The sequence below is a fragment of the Amborella trichopoda genome, chromosome 4 (genome assembly GCF_054954075.1).
Source record: "Amborella trichopoda isolate Santa Cruz 75 chromosome 4, AtrichopodaSantaCruz75HAP2 v2.0, whole genome shotgun sequence".
Lineage (NCBI taxonomy): Eukaryota > Viridiplantae > Streptophyta > Magnoliopsida > Amborellales > Amborellaceae > Amborella > Amborella trichopoda.
In genome coordinates this window covers 294528-314634 of record NC_142339.1, presented here as the reverse complement: position 1 = coordinate 314634, position 20107 = coordinate 294528, and the positions used below count along the sequence as shown (strand labels likewise).

Genomic DNA, 20107 nt, shown 5'->3' with positions numbered 1-20107 from the left:
CCAAGTCCAGCCAAGCCAAGCCGAGCTAAGCCAAGTCCAGCGAAGCCGAGCTAAGCCAAGTCCATCGACTGCACCTTGTATTTTCATGCCTTGGGCCTTATCAACAAGGCGAGAGAGAGAGAGAGAGAGAGAGGGAGGGGAAGCGGGAGAGCATTGCGAATGGCCCTTCTTCAACTTCCATGCCGAATTGGACGGCAACCAGGTAAAGTGGTCCACTCCTCTCTCTTTCTCTAACCTCTGCCTTGTGCTTTGCTGAAAACCTAATGCTGTTTACCCCATCTGCAGCTCCTCTGGAAACACTTGGAATCACAAAGGGTCCCTCTAATGGGATCACTGGGTTTGTTGGTTCTTATTATTCTTCATTCTCCCCCAAAATGAGAACGAGGCACCCTTTTCCTTGTAAAAGCATCACAGCTCTTTCAGTTTCAGTTTCAGTTGATGGGGAGTGTGATAAGCCCCTCCCTCATAGACCTGTATCATCAGACTGGGAAAGCTTGTACAGGAGGATTCAGCTGCTGGGTTCGCAGAGCATCATGTCTTCCTCTGTATTGGAGGAGTGGATCAGAGAAGGTAAACCCTTGGCCAAATGGGAGCTCCGCAATATTACCAGGCAATTGCGCCAAAACTCCAGATTTAAGCAGGCTTTGGAGGTCCCTTCACTCTCCCTCCTTGTTTTCTATGATTTTCCATTGTGGGTATCTCTTAATTTGGCTTAATTTCTATTGACTCACTTATATTGCTTAATTTAAATGGAATTTTCTGCATCAGTGTTTAAATATGCACTGGATATTTTGTTTCAGCCAATCCCGATTCTTCTCATCCTGTTCATATGTTTTATTTTCAGAAAGTTATACTTTTTCTATTTCTTTCTGGATATAACTGAATTGGCCTTAAATTTGAGCTTGAGCTATCGTGTTTTTTATAGACCTTTGTTGTATCTCCTTTCTAGGACTATAAGTTATTTCTAGAAACTCATTATACGAGGCATTCTGTAACTCAGTATATTTACTGTGGGCTTTGAATTTCTCCATCGAAGGATCTGGTGGTTGGAGGACTAAGTTTCTTGGGGATCTCCTGCCCATAGAAATTATCTTCCGGTCCTCCAATCATTAATTGTTATTTCCTCCCTCAGCAGAGATTGAGGCTGAAATGTACTTCGTTTTGCATTGCCATCTCTCACTCGCAATTTACTGCCAGTAGTTACACCAAACTAGTGGTGGTAATGGACCTGGACCCAACCCATACCTGCCAGGTATACCCGACACGGGTCCGGGTATGGGTCCAAGTTTTGGACCCGTGGGTAGGGTCCCTGTCCAATAAAGGATATCCGGATAGTCCCGGGTCCGGGTAGGGGGTCTTGCTATACCCGACCCGACGGGTACCCAGACCCGAAGTTTTAGTTTACCCAAAGGCCAAAGCCCCAACCCTAAAATTGTTTCAATACTTCTTGTCTTTCCCTAGTTTCCCAAACGGCCAAACCCCATCACCAGTTCTCCCTCTCTTAGTTTCTTGAAGACATAGCTCTCTCTCTGGATCTCGATTGTCTCTCTCTCTCTAATCGCCCACCCCTAAAAAATTAGTTATATGTTGTTCACCATTGTAGGCTACAAAAAAAGAAGCTCATAGTGAGGGTGGCAATAGACCCGACTAGACCCGGGACCCGACGGGTACAGGTATGGGTCCGAGTCCAAAACCTAGACCCGAATACATTCGGGTCTGGGTCCCTGGGTCCGGGTCCAGCGGGACCCGACCCATTGCCACCCCTACACCAAACTGAGTGTTATTTTGGACCGAACTTTCCCAATGACTTCATAATCTTTCAGTGATAAAGAAGCTGCATTATACATTCTCCCTTGGACTACTTCATGAGACTATTGGATCATGTGCTGGAACATAATTTCTTGAAGAAACTAAAGATGCTAATTTCGTAGGTGTTGGAAAAGGAAGGAGTCATCAGAGGCTATATTCATATATTGAGAATTATGTATGAGGAGCGGGTTAATCAAGCACCTATAAGATGAGGTACTGTGATGTACATTATTTGCAAATGACATAGTTGTGATTGACAAGACTAGAGGTGGCATCAACGTGAAGCTAGAACATTGGAGCAATGCTCTAAATTCTAAAGGTTTTAAAATTAGCCGGACTAAGACATAATATATGAAATGCAAATTTAGTAATAATAGGAGTAGAAGCAAGGAAGTTATTAAGATTGATAGTAAAAAAATACCTAAAAGAGGTTGTTTATGATATCAAGGGTCTATAATATAGGAGAATGAAGAGATTGAGGAAGATGTCACAAAGAAAATCAGAGCTGGATGGGCGAAGTGGAGATATGCATCCATAGTTTTATGTGATCGCCGCATACCATTGAGACTGAAGGGGAAGTTCTAGAAGACATGTATAAGTCCAGTCATGCTTTATGGGACGGAATGTTGGGTGGTCAAGAAACAACATATCTACAGGATGAGTGTTAGTTGAGATGACGATGTTGAGATGGATGAGTTGTAAGACAAGAAATGATAGAATTCAGAATGAATACATATAAGGAAACTTAGGAGTGACTTTAGTAAACGATAAGATGAGGGAAAGTAGACTTAGGTGGGTTGGCCATGTGCAGTATAGACCTAATACAACATTGGTTAGGAGGTATGATTTGGTTCAAGCGGAAGGCTCTAAAAGGGCAAGGGGAAAGCTTAAAAGGACATGGATGTTGGGTTTGGTGATAGTCAAATCACCTTACCCATATTCTATATTAAAAATTGAGGGTATTATGGGAAATGAAAAGTGACTTTATTGAGAAGTAAGAAAGTGATGTCTATAAAAGAGAGTCATGAAGACATAATACTCATCCTTTTGAGGGTCACCCCTTTAGGGGTTGTGGGAATGGATCTTCAAAGAGGAGATGGGTCTCCAAGGGAGAGAGACATGGCCTCCGAGAGAGAGGCAGTATTCCCATGGAGTTTTGGGTTAATTTGTTTCCACTTCTATAGGGAGAAAGTTTCTCGGTTGCTCTCAAAGTTATATTTTCGATAGCTGTATTACGGTGGGAAAAAAGGTATTGATTAATGGTGTTGTTCGGTCAAAGAGCGAGTTTAGAAGGACAGATGGGTGATGGTTTTTTACCGATGTTTAGAGATAGGTATTATCTCTTGTAACCCAAAGCTGTAATATTCATTGAGATAGTAGATTTCTACTTGCTAAGGCCATAGATGTAACCCTATAGGGTGAACCACGTAAATCGTGTATTGTGGTGATGTTATTTTTATGTTTGTTTTATTTCTTGCACTTGATTTATAGTTGTATTCATCTACTTCGCATTAAGCCAATTGTATACACGATCTTAGGTGGGATCCCGGTATTTGGGATTCCTGGTTACGCAAACGAGGGATTCCCCGAGAACCCTACAATTGGTATTAAGACACAAGGTGTATATGGGGCTAAGGCTCGCATTGAGAAAAAGAGGAATCTTGAATTTTGATGGATAAATTTTGAGGCGAAGTGTTTGTGAAAATTCCACAATGAAAGCAAGTGCGAAGAAATCTATTCAATGAAGGTTGCCAAGGCAATTATGGTGATTTTGCTATCAAGGTGGAGATTGTTGGGTTTGGTGATAGCCAAATCACTATACCCATATTTTCTTATAAAAAATTAAGGGTATTATTGTAAAAAGGAAATGGACTTTCTTGGGAAGCAAGAAAGGTGATCTATACATAAAGGAATGAAGAAAGACATAAAACCCATCTTTTTGAGGGTCACCCCTTTGGATCTCCTATATGAAGATGGCTCTCCAAGAGAGAGAGACATGGCCTCCAAGAGAGAGGTGGTATTCCCATGAGTTTTAGGTTGGTAAGGTTTCCACTTCTAGAGAGAGAAAATCTCTCAGTTGCTCTCGAAGTTATCTTTTCGGTAGCGGTATTGGGTGGGAAAGAAGATATTGATCGACATTATTGTTGCTCGATCGAGAGAGCAGGTTTAGAAGGAAAGATCAGTGATGGGTTTTTATCGATGTTTAAATATAGATATTATCTCTTGTAACCCAAAACTATAATCTTCATTGTGATAGTGGATTTAAACTTGTTGAGGCTGTGGATGTAGCCCTACAGGGTGAACCATGTAAATCGTGTGTTGTGGTGGTGTGTTTTTATATGTTTTGCTCTATTTCTCGCACTCAATGTATAGTTGTATTCATCTACTTCGCATTTAGCCAATCATCTACACGATCTTGGGTGGGATCTCGATATTTGGGATTCTCGGTTCTGCAAGCTAGGAGTTCTTGAGAACCCTACATGTATAGAAGCAGTGAGAAAATATATGGTGACTTTTGGTCTTACTGAGGGTACCTTTGATAGAGAAGAATGGTGGAACAAGATTCATATAGCCGATCCCAAATAATTGGGATAAGGCTTGGATGATGATGATAAAACTAAAGATGTTAACTTGCTTCTCCTTAAAAGACATGACATTATTAACCGATAGTAGTTGGATTTTTTAGGTGGGGACACAATATATATTGTCCATATTTTAATCTTCCTTGTCCATTTTGATCTTCTTGGTCTATTTTAGTCCCCAAAATCTCTAGAAACGTTATGAATAAGAAGTATTATTGGGAAAAGAACGAATCCTCCATTTTCTATGCATTTGGCTTCTACGCATGTAGTGAGCCTGCTTAAATCATCCTACTAGCCTTTCTTCTTCTCCTTGGGTGTTTTATTCCTCCTTTCCTTCCAACATCTCCCACCCTTCTATAGAAATTTTAGAGAGAGGAACTCTTTGAAAAATAATTGTGCCCCACACACAATGATTGCTGGTGGTTCTTTCATTGTATATGTAATGATGCAATATACACTTTCCTATCTTGTTACATGCAATATACATTTTCCTATCGATATATACTTTCCAATCTTGTTACATTCTCCTCTCAAAAGGAAAGGGTAATGTATGTTCCTATCTTATTTGAATTTTGTTTCTATTACTCCCCCTCAAACTTGGCTAAGGAGGCAGTTGAAGCCCGAGTTTGATGCAAAGATCCTATAAAACATCTCGTGGCAAAGGCTTGGTAAAGATATCAACTACTTGATTGTGAGAGGAAACAAATCGAGTGATAAGTAAACCATGATAGTCCAACTCAATGTGCTTCGTCCGGGCATGAAAAACAAGATTAACTGTCATGTAGAGAGCACTGATATTATCACAAAAAAGTGTTGGTGGTTGACGAAGAGGCACCCTAATATCCCGAAGAATAAAAGAAAGCCATGTCAATTCTGCAGCAGTGGATGCCATAGATCGGTTTTTCGCTTCAACACTTGAGCCACAGTCGATTGTTTCTTAGCACTCCAAGTTATGCTGTTAGAACTAAGATAGGTGCAGAAACCAGTGGTTGAATGACGAGTGTTTGGACACCCAGCCCAGTCTGCACCAGAGAAAGCATATAACTCAAGGGAACTATCAGATAAGATTCTTATGTCACAGGATTGTGTACCACTGAGATAATGAAGAATCCGCTTCACTGCCTAAAAATGTGCAATTGTAGGGGCATGCATAAGTTGGCACACTGTATTAACACTGTGGGAAAGGTCATACCGTATTGTGGTAATGTATTGGAGTGCATCGACCACGCTCTGATAAAAGGATGGATCGGGAAACATATCAGAATTCTCATGAATATTATTCTTCATTGCCATTGGTGTTGAAATAGGTTTGTCACCGAGCATTTGAGCATGATTAAGAAGATCTCGAGCATATTTGCTTTACGATAGAAAAATTCCACCTGAAAAATAAGATACCTCGATGCTAAGAAAGTAGTGAAGATGTCCAAGATCTTTCATTGCAAATTCCCGTCCAAGTTGGGAAATGAACCATTTTAGAAGATCTAAATTATCACCAGCAACAATAATATCATCAATATAAAGGAGAAGGATAATAGTGCCTTGAGTAGTACGAGAAACAAATAGAGATGAATCAACTATGCTGCAATAAAACCCCAATGATAACAAATAGGCACTAAATCGATCAAACCAGGCCCGTGGTGCTTGCTTGAGACCATATAACGCTCTTTATAATTTGCAGACATGATTTGGATATCTTGAGCTCACAAATCCAGAGGGTTGTTCCATAAATACAGGTTCCTTAAGAAAGCCATGCAGGAAAACATTTTTCACATGAAGCTCTTTGATAGGCTAGTGACACACAATAGGTATGGTGAGCACAATCCGAATACTAGCAAGCGTAATTACAGGACTAAATGTTTCAGAAAAATCAATTCCAGTAACCTGATTATATCTTTTAGCAACTAGTCTGGCCTTAAGTCTCTCTAAACTACCATCAGATTTTAATTCAGTCTTTTAGACGCAACGACAACCAACAATAGTTAAACCTGGAATATGTAGAACTAGCTCCCAAGTTCAGATAACATGTAGGGCTTCAATTTCCTCTTTCATCACATGATGCCAACGCGGATGACCCAAGGTAGACCTAATGGTTTTAGGTGTAGAAGGGATAGCTTCAAAAGTAGGAGCAATTGAGATTGTTGCCATAGATGGGAAAATCCGAGGTCTTCGAGTACCATCTTGAGATCTTGTGACCATATGATGACGAGAATGCTCAGAGGCTGTTAAAAAATTAGATGGTTGGTTTCTTGAGTTGCAGCACTTTCATCACCATGATTGTGTGTTGCATCATCCTGCACATCTTGGATTGGTGTTGTAGTGGTGACATCTTCTTCTACAAAAGAAGTTGGAGAGTTATTATTAGTGACGGGCAAAGCAAGACCTGAGGGACCAGATACATCAAGGGCGTCCCATATGGGTCGTTTATGTGGTGGTGATGAATCAGAAGAAGAATGAGTCAGTGTGTCAGGAGGCTCATAACACTCTGACCATTCTGCATAGGTGGACAGCTCCCCCTGAATTTGAGCACTATCAAACAAAGAATTGAGGTTAGTATAAGGATATAAATTTTCATCAAATGCAACATGTCTAGAGATATAAACTCGCCTTGTGGGTGGATGCAGACACCTGTAACCTTTATGTTGAATATTATTGTAGCTTAAAAATACACATGGAAGAGAATGAGGAGAGAATTTATCTGCAGCATAGCCTCGAAGGTACGAAAAACACCTACAACCAAAAACCCGGAGTGAAGAATAGTCTGGTAGGCGGCCAAACAACAACGAATATGGTGAATCCATTTGCAAATTGGCCGAGGGAATCCTATTTATTACAAAGACTGCAGTATGGAAAGCTTCAACCCAAAATCGTTTAGGAATTCCTGCATGAAACATCATTATAAGACTCAATTCTACAATATTTCTATGTTTTTTTTTAGCTATTCCATTTTGTTCAGGGGTTCCCGGACATGATATCTGCTGCACAATTCCATTCTCATTAAGATGGGCAATGAATTATTTCTTAGCAAACTCACCACCTCCATCACATTGAAAAATTCAAATTCATTTTTCAAATCTCCTTTCAACCATATGATGAAATTTCATGAATGCAGAGAAAAAAACAGATTTTCTTTTCAAAGGATAAATCCAAGAAAAACAAGTGTAATCATCCACAAACACCACATAAAAATGATAACTCTGAGTAGATAAAACTGGAGCAGGACCCCATAAATCTAAATGAATCTTAAAAAGAGGTTCTGTGGAGGTCTTATCAGTACTACTAAATGGCAGTTTACAACTTTTTCCCATCTGACAACTAGCACAAACAGAATGAGATTTATTCCATGCATCAACATTAATTAATTGTTTAGATTCTAAGTAACGGACTATTTTAGTTTGAGGATGTTCGAGTTGTTGATACCATACATCTTCTGATGTTATCTTATTTCGATTAGAAAATAAAGCCTCCTTCACATCCTCAAGTGCATAAAGTCCACTCTTTCTACTCCCACTGGCTAGAGTTCTCCATGTACTCATTTCCTTAATCCAAAAGCCAATTGATGAGAACTAAAAAATACAAGGAAAATCTTTTGTAAACTGGCTAACAGATAGTAAATTCTTTTTCATCTCTGGCACCAAAAGAACATTAGAAATATTAAATTTTTTATACCCAACATCAATATTTGCAATATCAACATGTGAAATAGTCAATTGCTCACCATTGCCAACCATGAATGTATCTATAGCACTATAAGGGCGAAGCTTTTGCAGTTTACCTGGGTCTCCGGTCATAGGGACCAGTGCCTAGGAACCATTTCGAGTCTTGGAAATTTGCTATAGTCATTGTAGCAATAGCTTGATGATTGTCTTTTTCTTGGTACATATGATTGAATCGGTGCCAGCGCTTTGATGCAGTATGTTTAAATTTTCCACAAATTTTGTCACTTTTCCTAGGGTATCTGAGCTGATTGCTGTATCTGTGAATCTTGTTGGAACTTGTGATTCACATTTTGCATAGATGTACCATCACTTTCTTGGTTTCTCTGAGGCATGCCACGTAACCCATTATTGTTTTGGCATGTTTGAGCAAATCCATGCCCTAGAGAATTGAAAAACTGTTGACCACCAAAGTTATGTATGCCTTTACCTCTGTAATTTCAAGTACCTTTGTTAGGTCCGAAATTTCTCTGTTGTCTAGCAAGAACCATATTCTGATTGGGATTTGAATATTCTTCAGAGACATGAGACTGATTTCTAATCTTATGGCTTTGAAGAAGTAGTATAATTTCATAATAGAAAGGAATCAGAGGCTTAAGCATAGTGGTAGCAAAACTCTCATATTTTGGACCAAATCCATTAAGAAGCGAAAATACCTTATTTTCATCTGGTACAGGTTTGCCAATAGCAGCTAAATTATCACAAATACTCTTGAATTTGCATAGGTATTCTGATAGGGTTGAATTCTCCTTCTTGCAGAGTTGGAGTTGCTGGGTAAGTTGGAACTCCTTAGCTTAAGAATTACCTACATAGGCATTCTTCAGGCATTTCCAAACTTCTGTAGACGTCTTGAGGCCAACAACAAGGCTTAGACCTCTTCTGATAATGTCCTTGTAATTCAAGCTTTAAGAAGCAGGTTGGACTTTAACCATGATTTATAGTCTGGGTTTTCGATCTCACTCTTACCATCAGGAAAATAAATCTTTTGACTTGGTGTAGGGCAATCACCATTAATGAATCCAAAAAGTTCTTGACTCTCTATGAGAGAGAAAATTTAGGTTTCCCATAATAAATAGTTGTTCTGTGTTAATTTAATGGACACAAAATTTCTTATATTCAGGGTGGAGGGATAGGAATATGTGTTTGGTGAGGATGAAGTGTCCATTAGAATAAAGAAGTATTTTGAGGATAGATGGATCGACTGAGAAAAGGTGAAGATTAAATTAGAGACAATGGGTGATACGGATGATATGGTAACCAGAAGAGCTACCAATATATCAACCAGGATGAGGGGTTTAAATATAAGCTAATAAAGAATGTGTGATGAAGATGCTAAGAGAGAGAGAGAGTTGGACGTTAGTTAAAAACCTTGCACGGCACAACACGCTCAACTTTAAGCCTTCAAAGCACCACAAAAAGATGAATGGCTATCACAAAATAATGCAAAACAGGAAAATAAAATCAAGCACCCTAGGACCACCGAGAGGTAGAGAGAGAGAACGTCAAAACATTGGGAAAAAAAAGACAGATGTAAAACTTAAGGAGGATAATATGTAATTAGATGCACGAGAAGCAAAGATGTAAAAATCAAGTTAGAGTTGGATGTTTAGGAAAGAGATGAAGCGTAGAGAGAGAGAGAGTAGAGAAGAGGGCCAAGAGAGAATAGAAGGACATTGTAGATCAATGGGCTTAATCTCTTGACAGGAAACCCGTAGAGAAAGACACCTATTGCTCTGATACCATATAGAAATTTTAGAGGAACTCTTTGAAAAATAACTGTGCCCCACACATAGTGACTTGTGGTAGTTCTTTCATTGTATATATAATGGTACAATATACACTTTCCTATCTTGTTACATGCAATATACACTTTCCTATCAATGTACATTATCCTATCTTGTTACATTCTCCTCTCAAAAGGAAAGAGTAATGTACTTTCCTATCTTATTTGAATTTTAGTTCCATTACCTTTTACCCATATTATCATACCTCTTTTTTGTGCCCTTGAGCTTGCCCAAACTTTAGCGCATTTAAACTCAAGTTGGTTTTATGCTTCTAACACCTCACAAGTTAATAGAGGCAACCAAAGGCTACAAGACATGTATAACAATGGTGTCTTCTCTTGATCTCTGATAATCGAGACACTTCCAAGTGCCAGTGCCTCAAGAAAATGAGGTAGTACTCATATTCAGTAAGTATGTCACTGAGTCTAAATTGTATCATGGGTCTATTATCATGTGGGCAGTCAGGTTTCCAGTTTTTCTACTGTTGAGAATTACTAATGGCGGTGCAGTTACTTTGGCTTTTGAATGTGGAGCAGTCTCAGACACATTAGTTTTGGACTAAAACCTGTATGCAATTTTCTTCATTTGCAGGTGTCTGACTGGTTAATTCAACATGGCACCAAATATCAGTTGCGCTCTGGCGACTATGCTATTCATTTGGATCTGATATCCAAAGTAAATGGACCCCATCATGCTGAAAGGTACTTCTTACAACTTCCTAAGGGCATGAAAAACAAGCTCACTTATTCTGCGCTTTTAAATGTATACGTGAAAGAAAATATGAAGGAAAGAGCTGAGACCACTATGAAAAAGATGAGGATGCTGGGGTTTTTAACATCAGCACTACCATATAACCGGATGATGACTCTCTATCTCAACACAAACAACCTGGAGAAAATACCAATATTACTCAAGGAAATGAGGGATTCTAGCACTCTACCAGATGCAAATTCCTATACCATTTGGATAACAAGATGCGGGGCAGTGTCGGATGTAGAAGAGATGGACAAGGTGTACCTCGAATTGAAGAAGGTAAGCCCCGAGAGGGCAAACTGGATTGTGTATAGCACCTTGGCAAACATGTACATCAAGGAGAACCTAATTGAGAAGGCAGAATTGTGCTTGAAGGAGGTGGAAAACCGGATAGTTAACAACGAGCGTGCTCCTTACAAGTATCTCCTCAGCCTGTATGCAGGAATGGGGAAGAAGGCAGAGATGTATAGGATATGGAAATTGTACAAGACCTCCTTCAAGAATATGACAAATTCGAGCTATATTTGCTTGATTTCCTCATTGGTGAAGCTTGGAGACATTGAAGGTGCAGAGTCATGTTTTGAGGAGTGGGAATCAGCAGGGTTGAGTTATGATGTTCGGGTTACCAATATCCTTCTCGCTTGTTATGCAAGAAAAGGCATGGTTAAAAAGGCGGAACTGTTCTTTGTAAGAATGAGGAGACAGGGAGGGATGCCAAACCCGAACACATGGGAGATATTGGCAGAGGGCTATTTGCAAAATGGGCAGTTGGGTAATGCTTTGGCCGCCATGGAGGAAGCGGTATCATCAGGTAAGGGCGTTGGCTGGAAGCCAAAGCTGGAGAATGTGCATGCTATCTTTAAAGATTTCGAGATGCAAGGAGATGTGGAAAATGTAGAGAAATGTATGAGCATATTAAGGGGGATGAATTTATAGTGAGATGTGCTGATCACCTGTGAAGAGTCGGTGACGCTAAGTCCACATTATGAGATAGTAATGGGTGGCTTTGTGATATTGAGCTTGCTGCCTCAATAAAAGAACTCCTGTTCCAGTCTGCAGTTACTGAATAAGAGAAATGGCTATTTGTATTTTGGTCCTCGTTTAGTGACAAGAAATTTGGGCAGTATTTCTCTGAGAAATTTGCATTAAGGAGAGTGGTCAGAAGTGGAAAGGATGCTCGACCTGACGAAATTGACTGTAGTGATCGAAAGAGGCCCGTCCTATGACAAATCACATAACTTATCAGTAAAGTTAACTTTGTCTAAAAAGATACAGTAGTGTTGTGAAACTTGATGTTGTGAAAATGGGTTTATTGTATCTTTTGGATACAATGAGAGCCGGGTACCAGTTCAAAAGATGGAGGTTCAATATCTTTTTAGTCAACCAATAATTTATCTGCTGAAGCGGAGACGTGAAGTCTTCACTCTGGATCTCAGGAGAAACTTCAGTTTTCAGGAGGTGGTTGCAATCCCATTGAACTTAGTGAAAGAGGTTTCATGGTAGACTGAAAAGGAATGGAGCATCATTTGGTCATGGTACAGGTCAGTTTTTGTGCTCAAATAGAGCAGCTCTTTTCGGACATGGAGGTTCAATGCAATTTTAGTTGACCAATAATTTGTCTCTTGAAGTGGAGACATGTGAAGTCTTCACTCTGGATCTCGGGAGAAACTTCAGTTTTCAGGAGGTGGTTTCAATCCCATTGAACTTAGTGAAAGAGATTTCATGGTAGACTAAAAAGGAAAGGAGCATTATTTGGTATGGTATAGGTCAATTTTCGCGCTCAAATAGAGCAGCTCTTTTTGGACATGTGAGAATGTTCCAAGCACCCAAAATTTCATTCACAGTACAATGCAATCACATGGGTCCTGCCCAGCCACTGTATTTCTATATCTACACAAATTGTTTACTTTGAGAGAGAAAGAGAGAGAGTGAGAGAGAGAGAGAGAGATGGGCAAATCAAGGGGGGATCCTTACTGTTTGGTGGTTAAAGTCGCACTAAGACAATCCTGACTTCTTTAGGTGCATGTACGGTGTGGAAGAATGATATATGTAAGAGGCCTAACTTTGTATGAGAATGCACGTTTTTTCCTCTTGAATCACCCTTTTAGGCAGTGGCTTTGAATCTTGAGGACAATGACACATCGATGCTCTCTTGTAAGGGCACTTTGTTTTCTTACACCTCTTTAAGCAATTTCATGGCTCCACTCAAGAAGTCGGGCCCAAATGAAATTACTCTACTGTGACTCGTTTTGACAAAGACTTGAGGAATCATAAACACCCCTAAATGTGAGTACCGGATAATGTTTAGGTGTATGAGAATAAGGTTAGAGCTTTTTCGCGTAAATGGAATTAAATCGCTGTTTCCATTCCAGTCCAAATGGGTTGGGCAGCCAACCAATGATGTGGTTGATCTGCTGTTTTTTAACTTGCTTTTTTTGGGTAGTTACTAGTTCAATGGTAGGAATCGAACTTGAGATGCAGAATTGCTGGACATCAACGGCTAAGCACTTTAAGTCCAATCCCAATTCATTTTTCTTAACTTTGACATGGTGGTTAATTTTTTTGTTATATATTTTATACTTTTGAATTAATTATGCGTATTGTTGCTTTTTAGTTCGGTCCAAATGTTTTGATTCAATTAGACCCATAATCAAAGTCTAATATATTGTCTACAACATTTGCCTCTTTTCCCGCTCTTTATCTTTGAGCTAAGTTCCTATCTACACGGGAAAGGGGTTGGGGTCGTGGTGATAGCACTCCCACACCCTAGTCATCATAATGCAGTTTTCATTCCCATTGAAACGACCCCAATAACACTTTCAAGAAACTAACTCTTAAACTATTTGAAAAAAACAGGTAGGGCCTGTCTTCCCCATTGAATTACCCCCCCCAAAAAAAAAAAAAAAAAAAAAAAAAAAAAAAAACAGAGTTCATATCTATGCATAGTTGTACTTGAGTTTGGAGAATAGCTCTCTCTCTCTCTCTCTCGCTCGATAGGGCAATGCTGTTTTTTTAGGAACTGTTAACATGATAAATTAAGCTTTCATTTTGGCTAAGGAATATGGAAATGAATTGCGTACGATATACCTGGCCTCTTGGTTTAGTGTAGTCTAGTTCTTCTTCCAATAGTATACGATCCCAATCTAACGTGCTATGCTTCTCTTATGTCTTTGTTTCTTGTTTCTTTGGAATTCGAAAGAAAATAAAAAATGTAGGTTAGGTGATGGTTTTGGAACATGCTTCATGATCCAAATCCTTTGACTTTTACGAGTACCCTTAAAAGTCTCACCTCGAGAATTTGAAAGAGGAAAATCTATCAAAATATACCTTTTTTTTAATGATTAAATATTTTATCATTTATTTTCTATTCCAAGTATTTGTATTTTGATGGATATTTTGTTAAAATAGAAAAAAAGATAAACATCCCCTTCTTTAATTGTTATAAAAAACTCATGAAACGCTCTAAGTTAAACAAAAAATAACGTTGAAACCCCTTCTTTACTTTTATTTATTTATTTTTTAAATTACCAATTTTACCTATCTCTTGTCTAACATCTTCATCATAAAAAATTGAGTTTGTAATGTCTCTTTAACTTACTGTTGAGGTTCAGGAGATGGAAGAGTGATAACTATTCAGGGAAGGTTGCTAGAGAGAGGGATGAAGAGATCCACGGGTGAGGGAGAAAGAGAACTTTCTACAATTTAGATAACATGGTGATTAAGCAAAATAATGATATTCTCTAGTTTAGACGATAGAAAAGGTAAGGAGTGGGTTATTCGCAATTTTTTATTTAACTTGGGTTCCACGAGATATCTATAGGACTAGGAGGTTATTTGGAATTATAATTTTAGAGAAGTAGTTTGTCTTTTTTCCATTAAAATATATGGATAAAATGTTAAATAGAGAGTATCTTAATTGTATATTTACATGTTTTTTTTTAAAAAAGGAAATTTATAAGAAAAACCCATTTTGTTTTGAAATCTAAAAGTAATCTTATATTTTAGATTTTACATTTAAGTCCAATTTTTGATAGCATAAAGTGTATTTTTATTCTATTTATTTTGAATAAGCTCAAATTTGAAATGTTTATACTTCTTATGTACTTTTAAAAAATAATTCAAAGTAATATATAACCAAAATATCCTAATAATATTTAGGGGTACTTTTAGTAGTCTTATTTTTTAAAATACTTTTCATAGGTGTGTAATGATGAGAAGTGTGAATATGTCAAATTTGAACTTAATCCGACATATAGATACAAATATTTAATAAAAATATAATTCATTTTTTGAAAAAGTACAATTTATGCTTTCAAAAAATGGATTGATATGAACATGACTAATTCTAAAGGAAAATAATTTGATAGGATTGCAACCCTATCAAATTAAGTAAAGCCTCATATAAAAAATCACCAAAAATTGTAGTTCGGATGCTAGAAAACCTCTAAATCGACCATCTTGGCCTTAACCCTTATGAATGTAAAAAAAAAAAAAAAGATTTCAAAGCCTAAAAACAATGTATATTGTAACACATAATATGGATCGTCTATTTTTACCGTAAAAATAAGTTTTACATATCCGTAAGATTTGTACTATTTTTTTTATCTTCAAGTTTTATAGGCGGTGCTGGAAAGAGGATTTTTTTTTTTTGTAGACAAGAGTTCGAAGTGAGGCTTTACTTGATTTTATAAAGAAAAGCCTATTACATCCAATTTTAAATTTGAGAAATAAAATAGGATTAAAAACTTTCCGAAGAAAATTGAGAGGTAAATCAATATCGGAATGATCTCCCAACGAACGGTCCTGATTACCCATCGCAAAAGCTGGCTACCCTAAAGTGGAGATCTAAACGGCTTCTGACTTGTTCACTAATTCTAACGGCAGTGATTAAATGAGTGCACAACACTTCCATTTCCATACGCCATGAGGGAGGTGCCCTGTGGCGGCCTCTGCTAAAGTTTTATTTATTTTTAGAGAGAGAGAGAGAGAGAGAGAGAGAGAGAGTTGACCAAGTAAGTGTGTGAACATGGAAACGGAAGCGCGTAGCAGACGACATGCGTAGCGCAAAGACATTAATTTATTTTGTTCCCTTCAAACTCTCTCTCTCTCTCTCTCTCTCTACATACCTCCATTCCATCAATGTGATGTGAAGTAGAAAGAGTTGGGATCTCTCTCTCTCTCTCTCTCTCTCTCTCTAACCAACCTTCCTCGTGAACTAAAAAAAGAATTGCTTCTGGCCTGTCTACATATACATCAACAAAAACAAAAAATGATTCAGCAATGTATTGGGATCTCATTTAAAGAATTGAACCAGAACTCCTGGCCAGTCTACATATAAACTTATAAATAAAGAATAATTGGACAAAAACAAAACTGGTTCAGCAATTTACAAAATGGACAACTCTCTTAAATTGAAGGAAAAAAAAACTCGGAGACTGAGAAAGAAGAAGAAAGCAAGCCTGGCTGGCATCCAGAAAAGAAGCTGAAGCTAGTGATCAGCTTCTCTCTATCCCTGGAATTCGTTATGGTTCTTGGAGGGGCCAGAGGGAGGTATGGGAACACCTTTGGGAAAGAAATTGAACATGCCATTCTTCCTCATCTCGAAGCTAAGGCTCCTCTCATTGTTCTCCACCTTTATAAGCTGCTTTTGCATCTCATCTACTGTGCCGATGCTTCTGATGCCATTACATGCTCCCGAGAAGCAGAGAAGTAGAAGGAACGCACAACAACACAAACGAAACGAAGAAGCCATGAGAGATTGTTTGTTTGTTTGGTTGGTTGTTGGGTGGGTGGGCTGCTTTTATATATCATATGGGGGGTGAAGGAGAGGGCTGCTTAGGGGAGAGGGGCCCGCCCCGTGAGAGAAGATGTCAACGAGAGAGAAAGGGGCATGGATTCGGGGAGGATTTTCAAAGTTTGAACTTTGAACAATGCCGACAGGCGACAGACAGAAGAGAAGGGGAGGAAATTGAGGCGGGTAGCGTAACGTGCCTGTCTCTCTCTCTCTATCCCTATCCCTATCTCTAGGATTTTGAGAACATTACAAAGGGTTGGAATCAATCATACTTTTATACGACTTTAAACGTCTGTAGGATAAAAATGGCAAAAGAGGGGATATGCTACATCATCAACGACCTGCACACTAAAAATAATACAAAGAGAGCAAAAAGGTTTCCAATTCGTGGTGAGGAAGTTTTGTCTATGCCTAATAAGATTCGTATTGATATCAATAAGGAGCTTTTTATCATTGATGTTGTAGTTGAACGTGCTTAGGTCTTTAAGCCTCATGAGGATGATATTAAGGTTTGTTTTGATAGTGCTCCGGATAATTGGGTGAAAGTTGAGTCTAAAAGGTACAAGAACAATGTTTAGCTAAATCAGAAGAATAATCATGGTGAGCAGAAGCATCTGAGGCCGGCCATGACGAAGTCTGGAAATGTCATTACAGGGGGGAAGAGTGGGCTACATGTTGAGTTTGAAAAGGTCCAATCTTTCAGTAAGGATTCAGCCATTTTAGTTTCAAAAAATAAGAAGATGTGGGCTCCTAATAAGAATGTGACAAAGCCTAACCCAACCGTTTCTATTTCTTATCAAGATTTATTGGGATCAGTAGTGATTACCTTTAGAAGTGTTGAGGACATAGTAGACTTTCCTATTAAGGATAAAGGAAAGAAGGTGGCTAAGGACTACTGTGGTAATATTGAAATTAGAAAGGTTGACAAGAAGGATAAGAAGTTTCAGCATGAGATATGCATTGGGAAAAAAAAAAGAATGATGGCTTGGAGAGGACAAGATGGTGGTTACATAAAGAGAGAGGAAAAAGACATCAATGGGTTGAGGAAGAAGGTGGTCCTAGAAGTAGAAAGAGGGAGAGAATAATTTGTTGTGGAGAGAGAAAAGGTAACCTCTATAAAAATTTCTAATTCTGATTGTGGTGTTTTTGGTTCGAAAGAGGTAGTGCTGCAAGAAACAAAGATGTGGCATGTGGCTCGTCTCTTGCTTAGTGTAGACAAGCACATTCTCCAGTGTTTGCTTCAGGACTCTTGGTCAAGAATGCCGGAACGATACCAGCCCTTTAGGAAAGTGGCACACCGAAGGCCAATTGCAGTGGAGCCTAGAATACCTCCGGAGGAACGAACAAGGTTTACCCATAATGTTTTTGAATGATGATGGTTCTGAAAATCAGATTATCTTTCCAAATTCAAATTTTGTTACCTTGTCTTTTGGGGATAATCTAGATGCTTGGTCGGAAGAAGAGAGTTCGTGTCGCCTCTAGATGTGATGCAACCACTGTCTTTAAATCTAGTCGTGGTTAATGGTAATCCTATTGTTGATGAGCAGATTGTGGATACTGATGCTGAGTATCTGGAGATGGTGGCGGTGATGGGTGCGTCTTTTAACGCTATCAATGGTGAAGTTTTGATGATGATGTGGAGGATCCTACAAATAATGTAGCTCATGGGGAGGAGCTACATAATGATGCTCGAGCAACATACAATATCCAGGAAGCTCCGAGGAACAAAGAAAATATCTTTGCAAATATTGTGTTGTCTGATGGTATTAATCAATTAATAGGGAGTGGAAAAGAGAAAAGAAACACCCAACCTACTTGCTTATCTCTCAGAATTACAGCTAAACATTCTATGGAAACTGGTGGGAGAAGCATTTCTTTTAGTGAACCGGAAGAGGTAATCCTTGTTGAAGGCAGCTCAAGCTCGGACTCAGCCAATGAGGCATCCATTGCCAAGGTCGGAGAAACATCATCTGTATCTGGGTGGGGTGCATGGCAGACAAGAATTGGCTATAGTGGTTCGTCGTCACAGAGCAGAAATTTTGATGGTTCAAGAAACAAAACTCCCCAGTCCATCTCATAGACGTGTTTTTGATTTTTTGGGTCATGGGCCTGTTGGTTTTGTGGAGGTGGATGTAATTGGTTCTTCTTGGGGTTTATGGATGATATGGGATGCCTCGGTTTTTTCTGTATTAATGTTATTTTGCATAACAACTTGGTGGTTGTTATCTTGGAAGGTCAATTTTCTCCTTTAAGATGGATGATTATCAATGTTTATGATCCAACTGCTCAAAACTTGAAAGTTGTTTTTTTGCAAGAATTATCTGATATTATTCATATGGTTAACTTGCCATTATGTGTGGGTAGGGATTTTAACTTTGTGAGATGGCCAAATGAGATATCTTTAGCTAACTCTTTGAACTCTAATATGAGAATGTTTAATGATTTTATTAAGTCTCATGCATTGATTGAATTGCCTTTGAATGCGGCGATATACACTTGGTCCAATAACTGTGCTCAAAATTCGATACTTAGCAAACTAGATCGGTTCTTGGTATCCAATGACTGGGAATGTCATTTTCCTCTAGCTAAGGTTAATGCTATTAGAAAATTTACTTCGGCTCACATAGAGTTGATTTTGCAAACCGATGATGTTGATAGTAGTTTTAAGCCTTTTCGATTAGAGGCTGTGTGGTTGGAAGAGGATGAGACTGTCAAACTAATGAAGGAAGTGTGGGGTCGCACAGAGGTGTTGGGATGGGTAGGCTACAGATTGTTTAAAACAGAGCTTGCTTCAATGGAGAAGAGATAATAATTTCAACATCAAATTTCGTATTAAAGATACAGTGTGACAAATTAAAGATCTTGATGATTACATCGACAACAATGGGCAACAATCGGGGGAATTAGTTGGGGAAAAGAGAGTTCTTATAAATACTCTCCATGACTTGTTAAGAATGGACGAGGTGTATTGGAAGATACATTCTAGGGTGCAGTAGTTGAAAGAAGGTGATATGAACACAAATTTTTTTCATGCTATAACCAATATCAAGAGAAGGCAAAATGATGTTTCGAGTATTAGATTTCAAGGGGGGAGGAGGAGAATTCAGAAGAGTGGGAAATGGAATTCGTCAATCACTTCAAAAAAGTATTATCTTCGGAACGGCTTTTTGTGGTGAAGCTAGATGGAGTTCATTTTAAGTTGCTGCCTCCGACTATAGTTTTGGAATTGGAAAAGAAGGTAGAAGAAGACTGTTTTTTGCGCTACTAGGTGATAAAGCCCTTGGGTCGGATGGTTATCCCCTAGTTTTTTTTACCAGGTGATAAAGATGAGTTTTTGTGGATGGTTAATGAGTTTTCTGGATAGGGAATTTTTAATAGGGGCATAAATTCAAACTTATATTACATTAATCCCCAAAAAGATTTCTATTTCAGGGATTAGTGATTTACGGCTAATCAACTTGCTCACAAGTTTATATAAGAATATTTAAAGTGTGTTAGTTGAAAGACTGAAAAGAATATTACATTTGTTAGTCTCTGGGACACAGTTGGCATTTATTAAAGGAAGAATAATCATCGATGGGCTTCTTATCGCTCAAGAGTGCATTCATTTTAGAATTCAGAGTGGGGAGCCGAGATTTTTTTAAAACTTGATATGGAGAAAGCATACGATAA

The 20107-nt window shown here is 38.5% G+C and overlaps 1 protein-coding gene and 1 long non-coding RNA gene across 2 annotated transcripts; one reads left to right on the top strand and one right to left on the bottom strand.

The window, feature by feature from the left end:
• The first annotated feature begins 128 nt into the window (after positions 1-128).
• LOC18439534 (pentatricopeptide repeat-containing protein At1g02150) lies at positions 129-12737 on the top strand. The gene is made up of 3 exons (XM_011627036.3): positions 129-202; positions 286-650; positions 10480-12737. The coding sequence occupies exons 1-3, from the start codon at positions 160-162 to the stop codon at positions 11575-11577; spliced, it is 1506 nt and encodes a 501-aa protein (XP_011625338.2). The 5' UTR covers positions 129-159; the 3' UTR covers positions 11578-12737.
• On the bottom strand, positions 6285-15883 carry LOC148782168 (uncharacterized). The gene is made up of 3 exons (XR_016053686.1): positions 15768-15883; positions 6996-7269; positions 6285-6917 (listed from the first exon to the last, which is right to left on the bottom strand). It is a non-coding gene; the product is annotated as an uncharacterized LOC148782168 (long non-coding RNA).
• Positions 15884-20107: the final 4224 nt, after the last annotated feature.

Bases quoted from the DNA above. Each gene is read 5' to 3' on its own strand.
- LOC18439534 (XM_011627036.3), top strand. From the start codon at position 160: ATGGCCCTTCTTCAACTTCCATGCCGAATTGGACGGCAACCAG. The intron at 203-285 runs GTAAAGTGGTCC...CCCCATCTGCAG, and splicing joins CCGAATTGGACGGCAACCAG to CTCCTCTGGAAACACTTGGA. The intron at 651-10,479 runs GTCCCTTCACTC...CTTCATTTGCAG, and splicing joins GATTTAAGCAGGCTTTGGAG to GTGTCTGACTGGTTAATTCA.